This window comes from Zootoca vivipara, chromosome 1, assembly GCF_965207765.1.
Source record: "Zootoca vivipara chromosome 1, rZooViv2.hap1.1, whole genome shotgun sequence".
Classification (NCBI taxonomy): Eukaryota; Metazoa; Chordata; class Lepidosauria; order Squamata; family Lacertidae; genus Zootoca; species Zootoca vivipara.
Window position 1 is genome coordinate 54525501 of NC_142582.1, and position 26016 is coordinate 54551516.

The following is a 26016-nucleotide window of genomic DNA, read 5'->3' on the forward strand; positions in this document are numbered from 1 at the left end:
GGAAACAACAGGAAACCACATAGGACAGGAAGCAAAATGTCATGGAGGATCAACAGGACTGCCTGGGGCTGTGTACACATGGCAGTTTAAAGTGGATTTGATGCATCCCATGCATGCATGTTTTGGGGCATCATCCGCACTTTCCCCCCATTTGTTTCAATTTTTTCCAGGCCATGGGTATGAAGGGTGGGGTGGGGTGGGAAATCCAACATAAAACCACATGCTCTCCTGCTGTGGATGTACTGAAGAACATTGCGTAGGTGGGTTTTTGTTTTTTGTGTGTGTGTTGACAGTTTGCTCGGTGACATCTGTCACCACACACCCCTACTTCCTTTGGCAAGGCACTCCATGGTGGGCAGCTGATGGGGCCAGACATGGCATACAAGTTTCATCATCATCATCATCATCATTTATGTTTTTCTAAAAAATACATTTTGGTTTTTTAACTTACTGTTTTGTGCAAGTCTGGTATAATGGAAAACTTGAATCTCAAAAATAAAAAGGTAAACAAATAACTGTGTGTTTGATCACGATGGACCTCAAGTTTCTGTAACACAGAGATGATACTGATTGGAGTGAATACACCCCATTCATCACTGCCCTCCAATGTGAATTGGGAAACACTGAGATATGAGTTCAACTCAAAGTGTTCATGTGCACAAAAGCAAACACAGAAAAATTTGGATCTGTAGTTCCATGTGTACATTAACTTTATGGTGTGTATGCAGCCTAGAACAGTGAACAGGAGCAATCCACCCTGTAACATTTGGTTGGAATTCAGAAACTATAAGTTCAATATTGGGTTGCCAGAATGCTGGTAGGAGCATGACTGCCAGTACATAATGCATTGATCAGGGCCGTCTTACCCATAGGTGCTAGGGGTGCGGGGCACCCGGGAGCTGGGCTCTCAGGGGCGCCAGGCCGAGAGTCCAGGGCCTGAGAGTTGAGGCCGGGGAAGAGCCCACCCGTCGGTCAGAGCACCTTGGTGAGCTCTTCTGCTGTGGGTGGCTCTGTGCCACAAGTTTGGGGGCGATTGAGCCAACAAGACACTGAGGCGGCCAGCCAGCTCCGCCCTCCCGCGCGCCTGGGACTGGGCAACCTGGGGGGGCGGGGCGCCAGGAGCATCTTTGCACCCCGGCGCCACATACGCTTAAGACACCGTATTACCAACTGAACTCAGAAACCAGAGCTCAGTTTAAATACTGGGATTCACCTTCAAAGCTCTAAACGACCTAAAAACTGGATATCAGTGATTGTTCTCTGGCAACTCAATGGCAAAGTCCACCAAGCCTCCTTTCTTACCATCTCTCTAGATAACCTATGAACACTTTTAGTTATTCTAGAAGGCATTTAATGGATAATTGCTATATTATCTTGCATATTTTAACGCTGATGTGCTTTTAATTTAGCTTGCTATTATATTCATTGTGGATGCTGTGTTATTTTACTCTGTAAGCTGTGGTGGAACATGAGATATGCTATTAAAATAAATAAATGCAGAAAGAAACGCAAGATTGAGGCCAACATTGATCCCCTTTCAAAGGCGGCCCTAGCTGTCCTTGTGTGGACAAGAAGGGCTGGCCCACTAATGAGGTGTGTGAGGCAAACGCCTCAGGCAGCAGAATCCATGTGGGCAGCAGATCCTGATCTAGATTTTTGCTCCTTATCTAGATCTTCACTTGCCCCTTCTTCCTTGGCAGGGAGGAGAGGCTTCATGATTTATTCAGTGGGGTTTTTTCAGGGGGGCACAGGGGTACGCATACTCCTAAACATTTTGTGAATCTAATGGAAGAAGAAACTAAATCTTAATATATATTTTTAGTTCTTTCTCTAGTACAGTGAATCGTCAGTTCTGTTGCTACCTACCTACCTGCGGCTTCATTTCCTTTCCTGGTGTTTCCTGAGTCTCAGACGGAAGCGAGTGTTTAATGTGTGAAGCAGTGAGGAATGTGGATGTGTGGGTGCTTTACTGATGAAAGTTTGGCCTATAAAATGGTGATTTTCTTGAGTCAAAATGAGAGTACCCTGAAACATTTTTTTTGGGGGGGAGCACTAGATTTACCAATATAGAGAACCATTTAAGAGTTGTCATTTCACCTGCTTCTCTGTTCTGCAGGTTTTCAACAAAGTAGGTAACGGGTTTTGTGCTGTGCATCTCTTGTTCTGCTTGCTGGAGTTCTGCATCACCATTCCGACAGCGCATTTTGGGTGTCAGGCAACCTGCTGTAACAAGGAGATGGTAAGCGTTTGTTCTAGAAAGCTGGTAAGATGAAAATGCCAGGGTTAGACAATATGATGCTGTTGATCTACAAATCTCATGATTCCTGACTGTTGGTCATGCTGGCTGGGGTGGATGGGAACTGCAGCCCAACAGCGTCTAGAGGAAGCCACACCTGAGCTATGAAAACAAATGAACCTGAATGAAAAATGCTGCTATGCTAGTATCAGGCATTTGTAGCTTCCTCATAAACTTCAGCTGGTATCTGTGGTGTGATACTAGCTTAAAGGGGGAATGGGAAAGAGGGGATATATCCACTAGGAGACTCACTTCCATTTCTACGTCTGTGGCTCCTGGTGTTTCATACTTACTGAATCAGGCATGGGGAAACTGATCTGGCCAGTACACCAGATCCTTATCTCCCATACTTCTTGTGGGCCAAAACTGACAGGTAGATGAAAGTGTCAACCAGTCAATCACCTGATGTCACATTGATGTCAGGTGATGATCATCTGGACTTCAAAGCCCTTCACCATGCTTTGAAGTGCTGCTGATAAGCAGGCTTGAAGTAATCACCTATCAGCTGGTGGGCAGTAACTTCAAACCTGCTTTCCTTGGGGGTCAGTTACTGTATATGATTGAAGTCATACACACACCATCAGCTGTGGGCTCATCAAGCCTGATTTCTGCATGGATTGTTGTTGTTTTTCAAATTATTTTTTATTCATTTTCCAAATTATTACAAATCAAACCAAATTAATCTAATTTAATACAATTTCTTAAAAACAGGTTTCCCACTCCTGTTCCAAACATATGATCATCATCATTTCTTCACATAGTCGCATCATTTCTTATTTAGAGGCCAATTGACACCCTTCACTTGCTGTTAAACCATTCTTCCAGCCGGTCACTTATTTCACCTTACAAACAGCATCTCTGTTACATCTTATGAATAAATAATCCATTTCATGTGCCCTTCATATACATTGTTGTTTCAGACCTGGTGTGCTGGAATAGTTAATTACTATATTCCATTGTTCAGTTCCATTGTTCAGTTCTGTGCAATATTTATCTGGATTGTACAGGGTCACATTCCATTCCTAACTAGCGTATGAGCTGCAGCCATAAATAACTCACGGCATATCTAAACTCTGCCATTAAAATTCCACTCTGGAGTTCTTCCTCGGCACATAGTTAAAAACAAGATCTTTTCTCACATTCAGCCTCTTTACCACATCAGTTTGGCAGCAGTTCATTCTCCCCCCACCCTCCCACCCACTGCATTCCTCCAACAACACTCCTAGTCCAGTCCAGGAATAATTTTAAATAAAGTCCATTCAGCCTCTGTTGAGGGGGAAGGGCATAGTAAAACCTTGTTAAATTTCCTGTTGAGCATAAATTAAAAGCCCCCCCCCTCGGAAGTAACAAACAGAATAACATAGCAGCGGCTACACACATCCTTTTCATTATGTAGCAGAGGACAGGAAAAAAGGAGACCATTTGAAAACCACAAGAAAGCACAAAGCACCTTGTCCTCCCCCTTCCTATTCTGGCTGTTGTAAGGATTCTCAAACTTCAAAGAAAACATGCAGATACCTTCAAAGACCCAAGCCCACTCCTTCTAGCAGCTGACTGATTGCAGCCCATTAGCATATGTTGGTCCAGGAGCACCTCTTGATTAATGCCAATTGTCCGAATTATGGAGAAACCAACCACAAATCATGCTGGAGACAGAGGCTCGTCCATGGCAGGGACACCCTCCCAGGTCACACCCACTTTGTCTTTCAAGTTGGTAGATATGGTCTTGAGTGGCACAGTGGGATGCCGTGAGCTCCCCAAACCCCACTGGGGAACATTGCCAGGATTTCTGCCTCTTAAATCCTGGCTTTCCTATGCCTGAACCTCCTCACTGCCCACAGAGGCAGCGAGGGCAGTAAGGAGTGACAACTACCGTATTGACTGGTGACATAGCTGGAAACCCTCTTCACAGATTGTTTTTATCTGCTGTATGCTTTTTACATTGTTATGTACACTGCTTAGAAGCTCCGACAATCACTTAAATACATAATAAGAATCATGTGCATTTTTGAGAATGACTGGTGTGGAGGGAGATACCTACAAATGAAGATGTGTGGCATCAGCCATGCAGTTAGAGTTCTGCTTTGTAATAATTTGGGATAATTACTTTATTTAATGAATATAAAGGTCTTGGTACTGAAGACAGTCACCATGATGGTGCCAGTGATGAAAATAATTTTTTGCAATGATCTACCTCACCTGTGTTTCAGGACATGGACCTTGTGCCCATTGTTATCGTTGGAGATGTTCTGGCCCCTGCTGAAAACAATCCAGCTCCACCAGCCTATTCTGATATAGTGCTTTCCCCAAGTGTTGAGGGCTATTAAAGAGACAGGTTATGGGAGGTGCTTCACCAGAAATTCAGCTGAAATAAAATTCCAGAAATAAAATAATATTGATTCTGCTCAATACCTGCAATTATGTCTATAACTGCCTTCCAAATCTAGCAGGGATGCACCAAGGCTGGAAAATGGTGTGGGGGTGGGGTGGTATCCATTTAAACTCAAACCCAGATTCCTCCAAATACCAGAACAATCTCTAATGGTTCCATTTTGGGTTCCTCTACTGTAGCTTCTTTCTCATTCCCTGACTTCTCAGATTCTCCAGATCCTGTGGCCTTTCATAGTCCCTAATTTGCTGCTGATTCTACAGTATATTCAAGGCCACAGTGGAAAATGTAGTTCCACATCTACCACCCCTAGACTTTGCTGCACTTGCTCAGAAAGGATCTAATGAATGCTCTGCTACCTACGTAACTCTCCCCACCATGTAGCAGCATCAAGGGATGCAATGAAAGCTTGAAAGTGTAGTTCCCATCTTCCCTAGTTTCCCTGTACTGTACAGTATGCTGCTGTTCATGCACATGACTGCAGCCAGCGACGTGGAATTTTGTGTATGGGCAAATGTTCAAAAATTTGAAATCCCATATGCCATTTTATGGTACAGATTTACTGCCCCTGTCTTCTGCTTGTGAGAATCAGATAAAAATGACCGAAACCATAGGCACCATCTCTGGAGGGCTGGGGGGGGGAGGCTGAGGCACCCACAAAATTTTCGCTGTAGGTGCCTGGCTGGGTGAACCAATGTGTCATGCGCTGCAGCGGGGCTGCATCAGGCGCCCACAATGTTGAGCAGAACTCAGTGCACCTGACCAACACACATATATCCTTTGAAATTCTCACTTATACGAAATTTGTGATGCAGTTCTCCAGCTAATGAATGCTTACAAAACTGCATATTTTAGGGGAAAGTACATTATAATCAGTGCTTTTTTTCTAGAAAAATAGGTTCCGGTACACACCACGAAGTTGTTACAGTAAGCACCACACTTTTTAACAACAAAAAGAGGTGTCAGTACTGTGTACCCTTGAGTACCCCCGGGGGGGGGGGGAAACATTGGTCATAATGGATATATTTGTGAAAATCAAATAAAAATGCATTATATTTGGAGCAACTGCATGCAAAAATATAAACACTACTCAAAAAAGTACAATAAACATGTTTATTAGGAGAAATTCACACTAGAATACTAAAGAATGTTCCTGAGGATTTTCTTAATGCAAATTGCTGCAGAAATGTGGAGAAATGAATTTCAGATTGGGATAAAGAGAAACTGAGGGAACAGAAATTGCCAGGTCCTTCTATCCCCCACCATTAGTTTATTTATCTCATCTTAGTCTACAAGTAGAAAAGGGGAAAGTGAGCACTTAAATGGAAAATAAATACAGTGGTACCTCGGTTTACAATCTTAAGACGTTCTGGAAGTCCGTTCTTAAACCAAAACCATTCTTAAACCAAGGCACGCTTTCCCATATGAGGCCTCCTGCCGCCGGTGCCCTTCCACCATTCGGATTCCGTTCTCAGACCTCACTACTTCCGGTTTTGTGGAGTTCGTAAACCGAATCGTCCGTAAACAGGACTGTTCTTCAACCGAGGCACCATTGTATGGTGAGATGAAAAAAGAATATCTCTGATTAAGCAAAGAATCAGTGCTCAAATAGAGCTGGGATAGAGTAAGATGTCCTCCTACTTCATTAAGGAGGGTCTAAAACTATTCCACCTATTTTCAGTAAACATAAAACCACCTTACTTGGTTACACAGAGCATAATGCCGCTAGTATCGCAAAAAGCTGCTAAAGATGCTTAGATGCCTGCACCTCCCTGGACAAGTTCTGATGGACACAGACTCTCCTGTATTTGGGGCCTTAATCGCTGGTGGGAAATCAAGCTGTCTCTCCATTGCTAGCCTCTCTCCCAGCTTCACAAGAGGCTATAGACAAGGCTAGATGTAAATACTGCAGGCTCTTGCCCAGACTGTTCCAGTGCAGAGCTGTGAGGCAGCCATGTGGGAAGACAGCTTCATCTTCTTCCAAGGACCACAAATCCAGCTCCCGTTTAATAGGCTCCCCTGTGCATGGCACTTCAGCTGAAAAACTTAGAAGTTGTGTTTCCAAGTGTCTGCCTATCCTACCTCCACTAGGTAGGATAGACATGAAAATATGGCTCGTAGAAGCAAAATCAAGGACAACAAAAACCAGTCAAGTGAACCACAACTTCTAAAAGATGTCAAAGAAGCTGGATCTCAGCTGATTATAAGCATGAAGCAAACATGAGTATACGGCTGAGATGAGGAGTGAACATGTTGAAGAGGAGTGTGATTCCACCGCCTGGTTCCACCCCTCACCAACACACATACTGGAGCAAAAATGGGACTAGGACTTTATGCATCTCTCGCTATACATGCGTAAAATTGAAGGGCCACTAGTTTTCTTTTAAGCGTGGTTGAATTGGACACCACAGCAGCACTCAGTTGCTGGCTTGAGCACAGATTGGGGACGAAAGGGTACTTGACATCCCAAGAGACACACTGAGGCTCCTAGTTTCAAAGACTCACTGCCCTGGGAGGCTGGCGAATCAGAGCACCTGGCAGGCACACATCAGGGGCCAAGCCCCCCAAACCACACTTCAAATACACGTCGCACCCAAAAGTGTCAAAGAAAACTGAACCATCCGTTTCAAGAAATGGTTTGGCATTGGAATTTGGGAGCTAAGAGTGGCTGTTTAAACATTCCCTAGCCCAACACATGATTTGTATAATTAGCAAATTTGCAAGTCATGCAAATTAGTCCGCCCAGATTTGGGGAACTAGAATATGGCAATTTTTGTTAAGGTGTACTTGGTTCCCCAACCCCACCCTTCAGTCTAAGGGTGCTTCTAGATGGGTGCTTATGGTGAGATCAGAGCCCCTTATGCAAGCTTTTCACAGCACTCACATGACACCATCAGTTAGCCTGTATTTTTAACCCATCTAATCCAGATTTACCCTTTGGGGAGGGGAACCCTGTTGCCAACAACACATTTATGATATTTAAATAACCTGCTTGTGATCTTAAGCCTTCACCTGGCTGAGCCTACTCTAAGTTTCTAGTGTTTTTCCTGTAGGGCATTTTCTAGAAAATGTCAGGTGTGGTAATTGTGGTTCCTGCACATATTTTTAAAAGCCATCCTGCTTCCACTTTAGTACCACCTGAAGCACTGCTTTCACTTCTTATTATTTCTTGGTGAGATTGTACATATGCTTGGAGGCTGAGAACAAACACCAAGAAATGTAACATCAGTGCTTTCAGAAGAAGTCAAATTAATTTTCATCTAGGGCACAGCTCTGCAAGGTTTGAATAACAGGGGTTTTTTGACCACATTTAGAAGCCTCTATCTTCTATAGAACAGAAGCTACCTGCTCCTGTCTGAGTGTGAGGAAAAATCAATTCAACGTATCAACTAATGGGTGAGGATTATCTCACTTCCACCTGCCCTACTCTCAATTATTACAAGATAAGAAAATAACCAATAAAAATGCACAATAGCATACAGTACTGTCATAACAGAGACAGTAAATAACATTTGAAATTATACAATTCCAACAAAGGGAAAAGAAAGAAGTAGAAAAAATAACAAGGTTCCTGATTATCTACTTTTGCAAGATATTGCATGAACTATATTGTTAAAAGAGATTCCAGAAGTCTTGGCACTTTAGAGCTTGTGTTCCTTTGGCATGAGGCACAGCGGAGATGAGTGTCTTTAAGAAATATGGTTTATTTTACACATATTTACACCTGAAGCCTTCAATGAAGCATGTAAAGTGACAGTTGAAGAAAGGATCTTATTGTGCTAACAATTCTTCTGCAGGGAGGAAGAAAAATTGGAAACTTACTTTGAAGATATTAACAGTTATGACTTCACTTACAATAACTTGGTTAGCAATGGATGGCTGCAATGCTTCCAGTGTGGTTTGTGCTGGTAGATGATGTGACCACATCTTGAATAGGTTCTGCCTGAAATTGAATAAATACCACCCCACTTCCCTTTTACTCTCAGCATCACATTCACCCTGGCAGGCTGAGAAGAAGCTCATCAAGAAGTGTTGCGTGAGTACAGTTTGACTGAGTTAAATGAATTTGGGGGCATGGGCTTGATTTGATTCAGGGCTCAGCTCTGAAAAGCTTGAAGGATTAACAGGGTGTTTGTGATAACATGCAGAGGTCTTTCTCCTCACTACTGAACAGCCAGGACCCCTCTAGGGAACAGAAGTTACTAGTTCAACCAAAGCAGAGCATGTAGAAGGGTTGAGTCTTTTATCTAAGAATTCATCCACTGGGCAAGTGTGATCACTCTCCAGAATCTCAGTTTGGGGAGGTAATGGCCAACCAAAATGGGAACGGCCTATATAGGCAGAGAAAGATATTGTGATGCACCTTACGATTCTGTCTCAGGTGGCATCCCTACTAGTTCCTCTGGCACCAGGAAAAAGGGCTACTCTCAAGTGAATGCATCCACAACAGTTGTGCTTACTTGAGTAGGGGTTCAAGTTTCTAAGCAGTTATAGCTTCCGTGCTGGGTGATTCTCTTTCAATGAGTCTTCCTGGCTCAACAGCAGACCTGGTGGGAAAGGAGAACTGGGGGTGGGAGTGTTGAATGCAAAGGCACAAGCTCCTATAGGGCCAGGGCATCTTCAGTCTCCCCCCAAAAAAGTCTTTGGGCTGGGGCTGGGTAACCCCAACCTTGAGGGGGCAGAAGAGGCTGAGCCCTTCCTCCCCTGCCCATCACCTCCATCCTCCTCTCTCTTACCTTCCAATGTTGGGCACAACTTGACACCTTTGGCTGTGTGTAATAATAATACCTTCCTTGTCATTGTACAACCTGCGTACAATGAAATTAAATGAAACAGAGAGATAAGATGGTAGAATAGCAGCCACAGGAACATTACTATTTCCTCTTCCTCAGACCATTCAGTCCTTCATGCTTCCTCCAAGTTCTTTGTCTTCCTTCTTTCACACTCTGTCGTCTTTCACACCTGGTTGTTCACATCCTCCTTTTACTTCCATTTCCACCCCTCCATTTTACAGCCTCAGCTCATTTATTGGTTGATAAGGGTTGTTTTTACAGACATCTCAGCGAAGGCAACAGATCCAGCAGCAATGGCTAACAGAACCATAGTGTTCCTTCCCCCAAATTGTGACAACATAAACCAGGCAGGCCAGGGGGCCCCAAATACTGTTCTCCAACTACCAGAGACAGTTCTCTATGGAGGTCAGCAGCTCGAAGGCCCTGATAACCAGCCTCAGCGGAACGGGCAGGTGGGAGGCATGGAGAAAATCCGCTATGTAGAGACCAAAACTCTGGGGGTAAGTGAAATTGAGATTTGTTCATGTTCAGGCTTATGTTCAGTGGTTTCCCTGCAAGAGTGATGTCAGTGCAGAAAAGACTAATCTTATCAACAGGTTCAAATAGTACCACTGTATTCTGCTCTGGTCAGACCTCACCTGGAGTACTGTGTCCAGTTCTGGGCACCACAGTTAAAGAAGGATACTGACAAGCTGGAACATGTTCAGAGGAGGGCATCCAAAATAGTCAAAGGCCTGGAAACAATGCCTTATGAGGAACGGCTTAGGGAGCTGGGCATGTTTAGCCTGGAGAAGAGAAGGTTAAGGGGTGATATGATAGCCATGTTCAAACATATTAAAGGATGCCATATAGAGGAGGGAGAAAGGTTGTTTTCTGCTGCTCCAGAGAAGCGGACATGGAGCAATGGATTCAAGCTACAAGAAAGAAGATTCCACCTAAACATTAGGAAGAACTTCCTGACAGTAAGAGCTGTTCGACAGTGGAATTTGCTGCCAAGGAGTGTGGTGGAGTCTCCTTCTTTGGAGGTCTTTAAGCAGAGGCTTGACAGGCATATGTCAAGAATGCTTTGATGGTGTTTCCTGCTTGGCAGGGGGTTGGACTGGATGGCCCTTGTGGTCTCTTCCAACTCTATGATTCTAAGAGGGTAATGCAAAGGATGGTCTAAATTATTCTCTTACCCAATGTGGATGTGTTAGATGTGTTAGCTTGGGCTGGTTGGGTGGGTGACTTAGTTAAGTATTACTGATGACTGGCAAATGGCAATGCAAAGTGTTCAGTTTACAAGAAGACAATACTCCTCTCCAAATCAGAGGAGAAGACAGTATGTAAACGACTTAAAGCAGGGGTATATCTACAAGAATAAAGGTGAGATAATAAGTAGTCTATTCACACATACATAGTTAATACCCCCAGTCCCACTAATACAAAAAATATCTATAGAAACTTACCTGTCCCCATCTGCATGTTTCCATTGGAAGGAGCATAGAAAGAGCACAATATCCTTCAGTTGGTTAAACCTCCTCAGGAAACATGGGTAGGGCTCACAAATTTAAAGACATAGCGGCCGAAAGCCCACAAACACAGCTGCATGTAATTACATGAATCCTGCAAATTCTAATGTTGAATTTAATCCATGTGGAACTAGTGTATTGAGTTCATATACTTGGACTCCATCTGGGAAAGTAATCTGGACACATGAACTCCAGTGGAGTGAGTTGAAGATATGTGCTTTACAACAAAAAAGTGAAAGACATCGCAAGGGTGGTTTTGTTCAATAAAGTGTTCAACCAGTGTCCTCTGATTTTGCCTCTAATGCGCGATCAGTGTTCTAACATACGAGTCTTAACAGGGCAGGTGGTGGCATCAATGTATATCAACTGACAAGAGCATTCGATTAAATTAATCACATTTCTGGTGCCACAGTTAATGAACCCATTTGTTTCAGAATCGTGGAGCTGTTAGGGACATGACAAGAGGCAGTTTCAATAGCCTGCTCTGGCAACCACAAGCCTTAATTCGCAAAGTGATGACACGACTCATTGGCTTTAAAGGAGAAGAATATAAATAATGTTGTCAGCCAGTGGAAAAACAGGGTGTTATGTGGGGTGTATTTGAACCCACATTTGTGTCCAGCACTCATATGTATTCCCCAAGAGGTTTAGGAACTTTTGTTGGGATGAAATGTTTTTCTGCTATAAATGTGTTTACCCTTAACCTTATGCACCATAAAGAAGTTCATACACCAGGAAATAAACAAAGATTGGTTTATTAATTTAAATTAATGTGACAGAGTATATGGGTGCTGCTTTCAGGCAGCAAAGTTGCACAATAAGTGGGCAGCAAATCACACAGCATATGCATCTTGATCTTGAGAGCAAATAGGATCCCTAACTATCTCCAAAACCTCAAGAGTGGGCATTAGGGTGATGACTTTTTTACAACCTCATTTCCCTGTATCATAATTTGATGAGCTTTCATTAAAGATTAGATAAAATCTTACTTTCAAAGAGATTTGATTAAAAAAACACCTCATGCACAAAATGATTTTAAAATTTTTATTTATCAGTTTTTGACCATTTTTGAAGTCACTGTAAGCAGATATAAAACTGAACCCAAGCTTTAGAGTCACATATGTATGTGGGTCATCAAACACACAAGGAGGTTTTTTTATATAGGGTCATCAAACACACAAGGAAGTTTTTTTTTAGTTGCAGTAACAGTATAGACGCCGCTAGAGGACGATGTTTTGCTACCTCTCCTGTAGGTCCTTTTTCCAGCATGCCTGGCAGGGTCTGCTGGCTGAGTTTTGAGGTCCCAAAAGGGGGCTTTTACCTTGCGCAGGTGTGACATTTGTATACCCTATGTTGCTAAGAACACTCCCCATTGTGGAATGTGGTGTTGTGTCCAAATTTGATACGAAATATATATAGAATTGTTAATACAATTTTATGAAATGGTAAAACGGCATACAAAAAAATTAAAAACGGTTTGTGCGTAACCTTTTTAAATATTTCAGTGGAATATACCTCATTTTAGTCATTAATAGGCAAACGTTCATCCATTTGTGCTACAGAAAATAATTTTTGAGGGGAAAAAACGAAAAAGTCATCACCCTATGACAATTTGCCATGGTATCCATACTATGAAGAAAAGAAAAAGCAAGACACAGAATTTGTGTGCTGATATTTACATTAAGTGTTACAAGGTCAGGATATCTACTCATACCTTCCAGGGCACGTTTAAGGGAACGACAAGTACCAGGGTCAAAGGTAGTTCCATGGTGGGGGGTCTCTTTATATCAAATTATGCCACATTCATTGATGCCACGAGCTACAGGAATAAAACATAGGAAAGGTTCAAATTATCAGACACCATTACAAGGACTTAGAGGAGGATATTCCTCACACAATCTAGGGACCTGAGATGCTCTTTACTATTTTTCTGTGGGGGCAGTTTGAAGTCATTATTCAGGTTTTTTTTCTTCTTCTTCCCTCTTATCGGGGCTCAGGAAACTGTTTGATCTTGTTTGTGTAATTTTCTCTCCCAGGTTATCCAGATCATGATTGGATTGGTACACATTGGCTTTGGGGCTGTCTCCCTTGTTCTTATAAGTTACTACCAGTATATGATTTTTGCTGCTTTTGGAGGTTATCCATTCTGGGCTGGACTTTTTGTAAGTAGTTGGTTATTTGTCTTTGAGGACCAATCTATTTCATTGTCTGTGGTCATAAAATTTAGGGCTGCATACATAGCATTCATTTAATGCACATTTAAAGCACATCCTCCACACACGCTCAACCATCCTAAAGTGTAGTTTAAGGGTGCTAGGAATTGTAGCTCTGTACAGGATAAACTACATTTCCCATTTTTATTGGCCGTGGTGTGTGTGTGTGTTTTAAGTGTATGATGTATGTACACAGATTTTATCTTGGAGGGGAAGTCTCCATTATGTTCCTATTCAATTGCTGACTTCCTTTGTATTGAGAACTAATAGCTAGTAAAGGTAAAGGGACCCCTGACCATTAGGTCCAGTCGTGACTGACTCTTGGGTTGCGGCGCTCATCTCGCATTATTGGCCGAGGGAGCCGGCGTACAGCTTCCAGGTCATGTGGCCAGCATGACAAAGCCACTTCTGGTGAACCAGAGCAGCACACGGAAACGCTGTTTACCTTCCTGCAGGAGCGGTGCCTATTTATCTACTTGCACTTTGACGTGCTTTCGAACTGCTAGGTTGGCAGGAGCTGGGACCGAGCAACGGGAGCTCACCCCATCGCGGCGATTTGAACTGCTGACCTTCTGATCAGCAAGCCCTAGGCTCTGTGGTTTAACCCACAGCGCCACCCACATCCCTATAGCTAGTAGCTAGTAGACAAGTCATAATCTCTCTCTCTCTCTCTCTCTCTCTCTCTCTCTCTCTCTCTCTCACACACACACACACACACACACACACACACACACACTTCTGTGAAATGGAATAGACATAGCTGAAGGAAATGTGCTCATGCAGGAAACCTCCTTACCTCCACCCCAGTGGTGTCCCCCAAAGCATTTACTCTTTTATGTAGAAGTGAAGTCTGTAGGCTGGAGTCAACTAAGTTGTTGCACTAGTGGAAGCCAGTGTCAGGATTCCTACTGGCATAATGAGACTTCCTCCGCTCTTCACCTCCTATGCCCCCACCCTCCCCAAATTTGCTCAGAAAGGTGACAATAACCCCCTGAACAGTGCAGTTGGAGCAAGAGAGGAGGGGTTGTTCTGTCTGGCAAGCATAAATGCTTTGCTAAGGCCGGCTCCGAGACCCCTATTCCCTTCACAGACCTATAGTTCCCACTGTTCCATGGGAAGAGGAACTGATTGTTAAACCACTCGGAGAATTGTAGCTCTGTGCACCGCACCCTTAACTCCCAGCTCCCTTGACAAGCTGCAGTTCTCGGATTCTTTGAGGGAGGGAGGGACATGACTATTTAAAGTGACTATAACACATCTTTAAATATATAGTGCAGATTGAAACCAAGTTGTAGTATCCCAGAAGGGCTTCCCCAAGAAATGTAGAAAGTTTTTTAGTTCCATTTGTTTACCAAAAGCAATGCTTTTGGTTGAGACAGTTAAGTCATCCTGCCCCATCCAGGAAAACTTGGGCAAAGCCTTTGCAGCAGTGGTGCTCATAGGACTGCAATGGACTGGCACACATGGTTCAACAGGAAGGGGGGAGCTTATATTCACATGTTCAAAAACATTTTAATTAAAACAAACAAACAAATTTCCTTGTCAGTTTTCAATGCATTTATGTTGGAGTGATATTCAGAAAGCCAATAGTTGACTGTTCTTTGGTAAAAGAAGAAAATAATGCTGTTATCTGACATCAATCCCAAAGTACTGACATGTTGGGACTAAGGAAAATGTTATGTCATTTTTTAGGGAACAACCCATATGATCTTTTCTTTTTCTTCTCCTGAATAGTTCATTATTTCTGGATCCCTGGCTGTGTCAGTTGAGAAATATCTTAATACAAGCATGGTGAGATACACACCATTCCCTCCTCGTTTGCATTGCTGGATAAACAAACAAATAACTTAGCCTTCTTGTTACATGTCTGGGTATATGGGCCCCTGCAGACTGATGTTTTATTGCAGGTGGTTCTGCAGCATTGCCACAATTGCTGCCTGAATGGCTATAGCATAGCAAAAGCAGGACAAAAGTAAACCAGAACACTTGCAGTATAAAAAGTTGTAGGATGTCAGCAGGAAGTCTCATCAGATGTCAAAGAGATAAATAACTACCTGACATTTAGAAGACATCTGAAGGCAGCGCTGTTCAGGGAAGTTTTTAATGTGTGATATTTTAATGTATTTTTAATCTTTGTTGGAAGCCGCCCAGAGTGTCTGGGGAAACCCAGCCAGATGGGTGGGGTACAAATAAATATTATTATTATTATTATTATTATTATTATTATTATTATTATTATTACAAGATATGCACTGATCAGAAACAATACAGTCTGACTTCCTCAAAACGTTTGCAAGTGCAAACATGTGAAAGCAGGATCCCATGTGACTGTCCCAACAGCATCATGAGAACAAATAATAACGAATGTGCAATTGAAAGGATATCTGGAGGGGCACTATAGTAACTGTCTTCATACACTATCGTAAATCAAAGCAGCCTGTAAGACAGGTGCTCAAGATCCGCAGCCAACCTAGAACAGAGGGTAGCCAAAGCTCCTTCAAGTAACACCTCTTGATCCCCACCCTGGCTGGAAGGTGCTACCATGAGATTCAAAGTGGGGGTCTTGTTCCAGGGCCCAGGGCCCTTGCTGCCTGCATACTAGAGCAGCTCTTAGGAAGAAGAGTCTGTGGCTTGATCTTTAGTGCACTGCCGTTCGGTACTGCAGCTCCCTAGGAAATCCCAGAAAAGGTGGCGGCCCATTGAGGGATAGCTTCTCTGTCACTTCTCTCCTGCTTTTGGTTACCCAACTTTTTAAAAGCGCCCTTATGCACCCTCAGCATGCTTTTTCCATTCATCAATCTGGATTGCAGTGCAAACCCAACCACATCTACTTAGAAGTAAGCCCTACTGAATTCAACTGGACTTGCTTCCAGATATGTGGGGTTCTAAATCCTAAATGCATCCAACAGAAGTAAAGTAAATCAGGTGGTAATCACCGGGGGGGAGCATTATGTTGCTGGGGAGCATAAAAGTCTGGTAGAGTTTACAGAGGCTAAGAATGTCAACCGTTGCTTGCTGGCTACACAGTAGAGGGCAGCAGGAAGTGGCAATTTGTTATGTAGAACACATGCCCTCCTTGCTTGCCTAGCTACACACACAGACCTCAGTCCTCGAAGTACTGCTGTTTGAGGGTTTTGTCTGTTGAGGCTTACCAGAAATTACCCTTAAAATAACTCACAACAGACACGAAAATTTTGGTTAGACCTCAGTCCTTGAAGTACTGCTGTTTGAGGGTTTTCTCAAACACTTTTGCAGACATCGCTTTGCAAGTTCTCATACCTGAGAACTATGCAGACAGCACAAGCAGTTGAACCATCTAGTTCAACCTCCTACAATGTATGAATATGCAGCTGGCCCATACAGGGATTGAACCTGCAACCTTGGTGTTATCAGCACCATGATCTCTAACTAACTGAGCTATCCAGGCACATCAAATCCAGTTTCATAGACTCAGACTGGATCTAGGCACATCAAAGAAGCGTTTCAGTTAAACACATTGCAAATTTTGTATGAGAAATCGGGTTAGCAAAAGCGGGACTCCACAGCCCCATCTAGTGTTAGAATGCACAAACAACGCATATAAAGCATTTTTTTCTTTGCCAGTGTAGCTGAGTCCTCAGTTATATTACACTCCATGTGTGCCCGGGGACTGGCTTCCTTCCCTTGCACCTCCAGTTTGAACTTAGTTCATGTTCTGTTCACCTAGCAATTATAGGAACTACTTTCACGTGAAGTTTAGAGATTTTTGAACTAATTCCGTGAACTTCATTCGACTGAACTAGTTCATTCCAAACATCAGTACAAATAATAGGAAGCCTGCACAGTTTTGTGTGGATGACAGATCCTTCACACTGCTTCAGACTGGTCTTTAGTTTTCTATTTCCTCTGATGAAAACCTCAGTATAGCTTGAACTCAGGCATTTCGCTTCACATTGTTTGGGTATGACTCTCTTCATTAGACTATTTGCCTTTGAAGATGGACCTCTGTTTTTCATCTTTCAGGTGAAATGCTGCGTGGGAATGAACATCACCAGTTCTATAATGGCATTAATTGGCATCGTGCTCTATTTGATGGAGCTGTGTCTAAATGCTGTTCGGAAAGATCGTTATTATCCTAATCAGGACAAGTATTCTCATGAGGTAAGTGAACAAGTTCCAAAAAATGTTGACATTGTGGGCAAAATCTGAAGAAAGGGAGATAAACCCAGACCCACCTTGAGCTTTGCTTGCACTGCAAGCAGTTGCCACTTCCAAGAGACCAGCCTCTGGGAATTCTGGGAATTGTAGCTCTTTGGGAAGACAAACAACTCTCAGCACCCTTAAAAAAACTTCCTGGGATTCTTTGGGTCATAGCTGCCAAGTTATCCCTTTTTTAAAGGGATTTTCCCTTATGCTGAATAGGCTTCCTCGCGAGAAAAGGGAAAACTTGGCAGCTATGCTTTGGGTAAGTTGTGATGGTTTAAAGTAGGATGCTGCTGCTTTAAATGTATAGTGCTGATAGCGTCTTTGTTTTTTGACACAGTAAAGGTAACCATTAGGTCCAGTCGTGACCGACTCTGAGGTTGCGTGCTCATCTCACATTATTGGCCGAGGGAGCCGGCGTATAGCTTCCAGGTCATGTGGCCAGCATGACAAAGCCGCTTCTGGCGAACCAGAGCAGCACACGGAAACGCCGTTTACCTTCCCGCTGTTCCTATTTATCTACTTGCATTTTGACGTGCTTTCGAACTGCTAGGTTGGCAGGAGCTGGGACCGAGCAACGGGAGCTCACCCCGTCGCAGGGATTCGAACCGCCAACCTTCTGATCAGCAAGCCCTAGGCTCAGTGGTTTAACCCACAGCGCCACCTGGGTCCCTTTTGACACAGTAGCTCCCAACGACATAGAAGGGTCAATAGCAAAACTAATATGTGTGGCTTAAATGGGTTTTTTTCTGATTCACCTGCCATGCAACCTGATATTATATCGATCAGAATGTACATTGGATAGTTCTTGTGTGTCCTGTCGTATATTAGCAGCCTTCATGCAGGTGGCAAGGCTCAGATGAGGTTTTTCGCCTTATGTGTGCACTACATGTATCAGGGCCTTCTAAATCCTATTCACTGAATGCCTGGAGATTTGCTTTGTGATGCTGCAAAATGCAAACATGCTAAGAAGGTCCCAGCTGCACAGCCATGTGTCTTACTGTGTTATATCCAAAGAGGCAGATGTAAGTCAGTATGACCTCTTGCCCAAATGATTCTAAATAGTCATCACCACTGCCTCCAGCTCTTCTCCACATGAATTTTTCACTGTTGTCAGGTCAGAATTTTTCTTATGAGCTGCATTGAAACCACTGAGATGATTTTCTGGTACACAGAGCTGTTGTCATGTCACCTGCTTCTCTGCTTTGCAGTTAAGCTACCAAATAGGCACTGGTCTCGGAGTCCTCCTCTTCCTGTTCACCGCCCTGGAGTTCTGCATTGCAGTTTTCACAGCACATTTTGGGTGCCTGGCCGTCTGCTGTAACAATGAGAGGGTAAGCATTGGAAAGCCTCGCTCAGAAATTAAGCAGATTGTATTGAAAATATGGTATGGAGGAGATATTGATGCGTGGATTTTAGAAATGCCTTCAGGCTCCCAATGGGATCCTTTTCAGCTCTCTTGGCATCGCCAGCTGTTATCTACAGTAGAGGACCATGGTTCTGGACCACGAGTCTGATGCAGCCTAGGAAGTCTTCTCTTCCTTATTCATGCATCCCCCATGTACAGCAATAGCATTTGATATGTCTGTAAAAGGCTTGAATGACCCTATTCCTTATCAGTGTGGTATCGGCTGCACTGGTAGAGTTCAGCTACAGAGGGATTTAAGAATTTAGAGCAATTGTTTAGCTCAGGCATCCCCAAACTTGGCCCTCCAAATGTTTTGGGACTACAACTCCCATCATCCCTAGCTAACAGGACCAGTGGTCAGGGATGATGGGAATAGTAGTCCCAAAACATCTGGCGGGCCGAGTTTGGGGGTGCCTGGTTTAGATAATGGTGGCATGGAAAAAAGGACACCATCATAACAATGTATGTTTGTGTGTGTTTCAGGCCATTACTTTCATGCAGTACACCACCTTTCGAGGTGGTGTGAATCCTGGTGAAGACAACCCTGCTCCTCCAGCCTCCAGTGCTGCACTTTCTTCCAAGGAAGAGGCTTACTAAAGAACCCCAGAGAAAAGTGATCAAAGATATCACTTCCAAGAATCCAGGAAGTGAAATATTATTGATGTATTGACTTTTTTTGCAAATATATCTATCAACCCAGGCTATGTGCTGTCACTGCAATTTTTAGTAGATTACCCAATTTGATTAATAGTCTAAAATGTTAAGGTATGGAATTACCACACATGTTGGAGTGGGGGTTGCACACCTGGTTGTTGTTGTTGTTGTTATTATTATTATTATTATTATTATTATTATTATTATTTGTTGAATTTATATACCACTTTGTACCCACAGGTCTCAGGGCGGTTTACAAAATAAAATCAAAATATAAAACCACAAAATCCATAATCAAAATTAAAACAGCAACAACCACCAAATAACCCCCACCCCAAAAGAAACCCCACATTTTAAAAGGGCATAGGATGTCAATCAAATCAACCAAACATGTGTAGGATTGAACCCTGACACTTTTATACAGTTTTAATATGAGCACATAAAAAACAAACAACTGTGGGTGGCTGCTGATACCATGTTTAAAAAAAGAGATCTCCCTCCTTCTGCTACATTGTATACAATACATGCTCTAAGCTGTTGCTTGTTTTTTTGCGTCAACTAAAAGTGAAGAATGTTCTCTTTCAAGAACTATTGTTTTATTCATATGCAAATATGTGCAGATATATGAATGGCTGAACACAACACCATAATAGGGGGTCAGCCATACTATTTCGCTCGGGATGCTACACCAGATGGACCATTGTCCTGATCCAGAAGCCTCTTCTTAAGTTCTTATGTGCCCATCCAAAATGTTTACCCATGCAGCTTTTTCAATAAAATCATGAAATGGTTTTCCTGGCTTTTGATGAGTACATTTGCTAACCTGCACTTCAGATGGCCCAGCAGTTACTGATTCCTACTGTGGGGGGTGGGATCTCTGGAGCATTTGTTATTATTATTATTATTATTATTATTATTATTATTATTATTATTATTATTATTTTCCATTTCTTGTGGTGACAACAACAGAGCAGCAACACTAGGAACTTCAGAATAACCACAGTGTCATATCCATGTCTCATTTCTGAGGTTAGCTTAGTAGATCTCCCCACAGGTTGCCACCATTTCTCAAAGGTGGGTTCCGAACATGGCGCTCTTGTGTGAAGTCAAGGAATGCTTGCCAGGTATTGTAGAGATTAAAGGGCTTAAAATTCCGCTTGGCCAGATCCTCATGTACCATGAATCAATGTTCAGGTGCTCCATTGTGCACCAATACCAGGCTCCCTCCATGTGTGCTGCAACTAAAAGAAAGGCCAACATTCCTTGCAGTGAAGCTGTGAATCTGAAGCATCAAAAATTCCAAGTAGGACGAGATCGGCGGACATCTGGAAATTAATACTGAATTCAACTCCCCAGTAAATTGAGGACCAAAAGGGTTGAACTGCTTTGCATGAGCACCACATGTGGAAATATGACCCAGCTTCCCCCACATCCTGACCACCAATCAGCTGAGGTGCCTGGGCTTATATGTAAGAAATTTGAACAAGAGTAAGGTGTCATCTATGTAATAATTTTAATGATGACACTCTCAGCTGGGCAAACACCAATTTCAAAGGTATTTTGGACCAGAGTGCATTTCATTTGGCATTGGGATGTTCCATAGGGACATCTGCTTCCCCTGGGATTTTTGCAGCTGTGAGATTACCAAACTCAGTTTCAATTATAGGGTTGCCAGACTCAATAGAGGGCAGGACCTCTGTGCCTTTAATTGCCCTGCTCTTTTGAGTCTGGAAACCTTAAAGAGAAACCAGCAGACCCATTGTTTAATTTCCAAGCAAAGGGTCTGCTGGTTTCTCTTTAAGGTTTCCAGACTCAAGAGAGCAGGGCAATTAAAGGCACAGAAGTCCTGTCCTCTATTGAGTCTGGCAACCCTATTAAATTAACACCTTGTATATAACAGATACCAAACCTTTAGATATGGTGGAAGGATTAGCTACATTTTGAGGATAAAGTTGCTTGACTTTGGAGTGATCTTGATGCAGTTGTTGCAGCTCTGGTAGAATACCCAGTGCAAGAAGCAATGATGTGATGTGGGATCAGTTTCAGCTGAAACAGTCAGGTGCCCTCTTAAATCTTGCCTTTCCTGGCTTCTGAAATCTAGCAGTGGGGATCTAGTAGGGTCCAGAGCATGGTTAGTGCTTCATTGCATGCAGGGATGGTCCTGCTGCTTTCAAACAGGTGGTGCTTTGAAATAAATAAACTTTACAAAGAGAGAAAAACCTGTTTCGCTGTTTAACCGCAACCCATCCAATAGTTTTGCTTCTGTGAATTTTGAAACGCTATTTTTGGAACAGGAAGCTGAAAGCTAGAAGCAAGTGAACTCAACAGCTACATAAATCACGTTCGTCAGGGTGGTTGGAACAGTGCAAGAGGAATGGAACACCACAGCAGAAAGTGGAAACCATAATCAGTAGACCAAGTCACTGTGCTTTAGCACAAAGCCCAGAGCATGGCAAGCAGAGTTTCAAATGCACAAAACGAAGAGGAGTTGGTTGCAAGCCACCCCCAGAGTTCTCAAGCACACAGCTCTCTGGCTTCTTGGTCCTGCAATTGGACTCCTGGAGGATTTTTTTTAAAAAAAAGGTGCCCACCAGGGCAGACATCATCAGAAAAATGGTTTCAAAACAAACATTATACCCAACTGAGCATTGTGATGCCCCATGATAGAACGACTGCAGCTGTTAGTGGTTGTTTACATGGAGAACTCACAGTCTGAGTAGGGGTGGTGTTCTCTCTCTCTTTAATGTGAGATACTCTAGTGAGAGAGAGAGAGAGAAAATAGTTTTGCATCCTTATTCCCATAGCAAATTAACAACAAGAAAAAACCGTTCTAATTGTTTCTGGAATGGGGGGTGGGGAGGCATTCAATATAAGCCACCTTTCTAAGCCTATCCAAATGGACCTAGCAGGAGAATAAATGGTGCTTCCTACAGGTAAGTCTGCTTACTCTGAGTGTAGACTGTGGTGCTGTGCCCATGGTAATATATATCTCAGCACCAATGACTTTCACCATCACCATAATTTTTTATGAGTTTTGGCCATAGGTTATAATTTAGTAAATAAGTTTACAGAAACAATTGGAAACCATAAGGATTTCTGTCTGCCCTATTGAGGACCAGAACATTTTGATTCACATTTCTGTCCCTGCAAAAAACAAAGCTGCCTTTCTGCAACAACTTGCTGGGGTTTTATTGCTAAAATATATAAATTGTTACTAGGGTAGCATACTAAGGATGAAGAAGTTAAATCAGTAACGATACAATGGGCACAAGATATTGGGCACAACACCCAATTTTCATCTTGGGAAAAGTTATGGAGGGATGACTTAGAATTTCCAGCATGCTGTGTGTTGAAGGAAAACTATATGAAAATGATTTATCGGTGGTATTTAACACCTACAAAATTAGCTAAGATGTATAGAACTGCTTCTAATGTATGCTGGAAATGTAAGGAGAAAGCAGGCACATTCTACCACATGTGGTGGACATGCAATATAACAAAAGCATTCTGGGAAATGATATATGAGTTGGGGGAAAATGTTTAAAACAACATTTGTGGAAAAACCAGACACTTTTTAAATAGGAATTTTAGGTGCGGAGATACCAAAGGAGCAGAGACGATTATTTATATATGTGACCAGAGATGAATGGCTGATGAAAATGATGGACTACGCCGAAATGGTGAAATTGACCAGGAAAATCAGAAACCAGGAAGAGAAGAACTTTAAGAAGGAATGGGGGGGGAATTATATTGTACTTAAGAGAACAAGTAATGTTTGTAATGTACTAAAAACTAAGGTAAAAGGGAATTAAATAAGAAAAATAGAGAAAATTAGTGAAGTAGTGGGAAAAGATTGAAAATGGTAACCATGGAAGGGTGGAGGGGAGTCAAAGGATTCAGGGAATCCTAAATGATGATGATGTTTAATGTTTGAATTTAAATTTGCAATGTAAAACTCAATATATATATTTTTAAAAAAAGAATAAAACTTACTCAGCTTAATAATACACAGCACAATCATAACAGCCCCCCACATTTAGGCCATAGATTATTTAATGGCTGAAGGCCTGGGTAAAGAGAAATGTTTTTACCTGATACCTAATATATTTATGTATCCACTATAGCCTCTGCCTTATCTTTATGTAAGCAAACTGCTTAGAGGGGTGTTTTTCTACAGCATATTTTCCTGTTTATTTTGACGATCAACAATCTTGTTAAATAAAATAAAGGAAAAGAAATCAGTACAAATGCTCAACAAACAGGTCATCTGAAGAAGCACTCTACATGAACCTGAAAACAATTCAGTGTTTGTTCAGTACAAACTTTTCCCATTGTCACTAAATACTGGGAAGAAGTAACCATCTTCTCCTTTCTTGTGGTTTCTTCCGTAAGTTTCACCATCCTGCCCCCATCTGAATTACATCTAATGATTTCTAAGAAAAGAAGTGCAAAGGAAAGCAAGTGATTTGAAGCCCTTCACTTCCGCCTGGGACAGTTTTGCAAGAATCAACTTTGCAATGTGTACTCAGTAATCCAGCAGAGAGAACTGCTGCTTGGCAAGACAGTCCTCCTTTCCCTTCTCCTGACACATGGATATATTGGGGGGGGGAGAGCAGGCAATTGGCCAGTTAAGTATTTTTATTTATTTACTTGATTTAGTGGGGGCTTCCCTGGCTACGTCCATGTCCTGACACCTGTATCCCTGTCCTGTATCCCTGTCCATGTCCTGACACCTGGATATTGGGGAAAAGGTTGCAGCAGAAAGAAGGCCACAAATCAAGGACAACCCATCAGAATTAGCAGCCACAAGAGGAACACAGTAACAGTGGATTTAAAGAACGTTGCAAAGGATTCTGGGAAACACACTTAGCAAGCTGAACGCCTTGCGTCTTTTTCAGAATGAGGATCAGAAACTTGCTTATTGTTTCACTTCCCCTCTCTCTCCCTTCTCACTCCTTCTTTTTGTACATTTCTTACAAAATCGCTGAATTTAACCCTGACTTCCCTCTTAATGACTATTCCTTTCCAACTCTCCTCTTTTGTTGCACTATCTGCCATATTGATGTGGCTGCGTGCAGGTGCCTGCACACATATGCAACCATGTGAGAACATAAATCTAGGCATGTTTTACTCCCAAGTAAGTCCTTACTTTCTCCTGTAGGGCTTACACCCTAGTAAGTGTAGTTAGGATATATTCCATTAAACAGATTAATTATATTTCTTTTTAAACTTTAATGATTATTGCTAGATTTTGCCTCTGGTAACGACACACACGATGTAACAGGCTGTGTGTAACAGTGTAACTTCTATTTCAAAAGACAATTCAACATATCATGTCACAATATGTAATTCCATAGACCAAATTATCGTATGAGCGGAACATATTCTGAGAGATTAAAGTCCGGCAGATTGATCAGGAGATAGAGTCTTATTCAGTTCTTATACAGTGGTACCTCTGGTTACAAACGCTTCAGGTTACAGACTCCGCTAACCTGGAAGTAGTACCTCAGGTTAAGAACTTTGCTTCAGGATGAGAACAGAAATCGCACGGCAGCGGTGCGGTGGCAGCGGGAGACTCCAGTAGCTAAAGTGGTACCTCAGGTTAAGAACAGTTTCAGGTTAAGAACGGACCTCCGGAACGAATTAAGTTCTTAACCAGAGGTACCACTGTATTAGCAATAACCACGATGTGGAATGCTTAAATCAGTCTTGTAGTGTTCCACGTGTTGATGTTTTTGAGAATTCTAGCGTTCCTTGTAAGTAGGTATCAGATGAAAAACTTGAAAGTATGGCACATGCAGAAAATAAGACAAGGATTCCAGGATAATTCCTTGTTCCGCCCAACCAGGCTTCGTCAGCCGTGCATACTCTGGATTATATAAACGAACATAATGTAATATAATTTTATACAAAACTAAGTAACATAACATAAACATTAAACAATAAATTTACATACCATATTCTTGTGTACTGGAAACATGGAACATAATGGATTCAGTCATCACAATAACTGACCAGAATTTTCTTTATATAAAGAGAGGCAATATTGACTCCAACTGTTCCTAAAAATGAGCACTTGCACATATCATAGAATCATAGAATTGTCCCTTGGAAGATACTCACGAGGGTCGTCTAGCCCAACCCCCTGCAATGCAGGAATCTTTTGCAAACGTGGGGCTTGAACCCACAACCCTGAAATTAAGAGTCTCATGCTCTACCCCCTAAGCTGTAAATAAATATATCTTATTTTGTCCTCTTCTTTGGTGATCTTTAAGTGGTCCTCCTATCCTCTACTTGAGCCCTTAAGTAGCACTGAATCATTCGCCATTTTTGCTGTGTTTTCTCTCTCCCCCCCCCCCCGCTTCATTTTTGCCTTCCTCTGAATTTCTAGGGCGTCTCTTTCCTTTTTTCCATGGCTTGAGCAATCCTTACATGACATAAAGCATAAAGAATTTATTCTTTCGGTCACAGACCAGCTTACAAAATCAGAAGAATCATAAAAAATCATAAAACACAAAGATAATACACTAAAATTTACGCAGCAGGAACAATACACACATATATATGTAT

At 42.4% G+C, this 26016-nt stretch overlaps 1 protein-coding gene and 1 long non-coding RNA gene across 4 annotated transcripts; one reads left to right on the forward strand and one right to left on the reverse strand.

The window, feature by feature from the left end:
* Positions 1-2115: 2115 nt before the first annotated feature.
* Positions 2116-19492, forward strand: LOC118079560 (membrane-spanning 4-domains subfamily A member 12-like). Of its 3 annotated transcripts, none has more exons than XM_060277157.2 (8): positions 2116-2239; positions 8672-8721; positions 9700-9978; positions 13026-13151; positions 14937-14993; positions 17205-17342; positions 18596-18718; positions 19276-19492. In XM_060277157.2, the coding sequence occupies exons 3-8, from the start codon at positions 9772-9774 to the stop codon at positions 19387-19389; spliced, it is 765 nt and encodes a 254-aa protein (XP_060133140.2). In that variant the 5' UTR covers positions 2116-2239; positions 8672-8721; positions 9700-9771; the 3' UTR covers positions 19390-19492. The 3 variants fall into 3 exon arrangements, with proteins under 3 accessions (XP_060133140.2, XP_088520775.1, XP_088520779.1); XM_088664649.1 differs by having other exon boundaries at positions 9740-9978; XM_088664653.1 differs by lacking the exon at positions 14937-14993.
* LOC148687572 (uncharacterized) lies at positions 11730-25802 on the reverse strand. Its single transcript, XR_015948685.1, has 3 exons — positions 25403-25802; positions 18577-18702; positions 11730-12808 (listed from the first exon to the last, which is right to left on the reverse strand). It is a non-coding gene; the product is annotated as an uncharacterized LOC148687572 (long non-coding RNA).
* Positions 25803-26016: the final 214 nt, after the last annotated feature.

Bases quoted from the DNA above. Each gene is read 5' to 3' on its own strand.
- LOC118079560 (XM_060277157.2), top strand. From the start codon at position 9,772: ATGGCTAACAGAACCATAGTGTTCCTTCCCCCAAATTGTGACAACATA. The intron at 14,994-17,204 runs GTGAGATACACA...TTCATCTTTCAG, and splicing joins AATATCTTAATACAAGCATG to GTGAAATGCTGCGTGGGAAT. The intron at 17,343-18,595 runs GTAAGTGAACAA...TCTGCTTTGCAG, and splicing joins AGGACAAGTATTCTCATGAG to TTAAGCTACCAAATAGGCAC.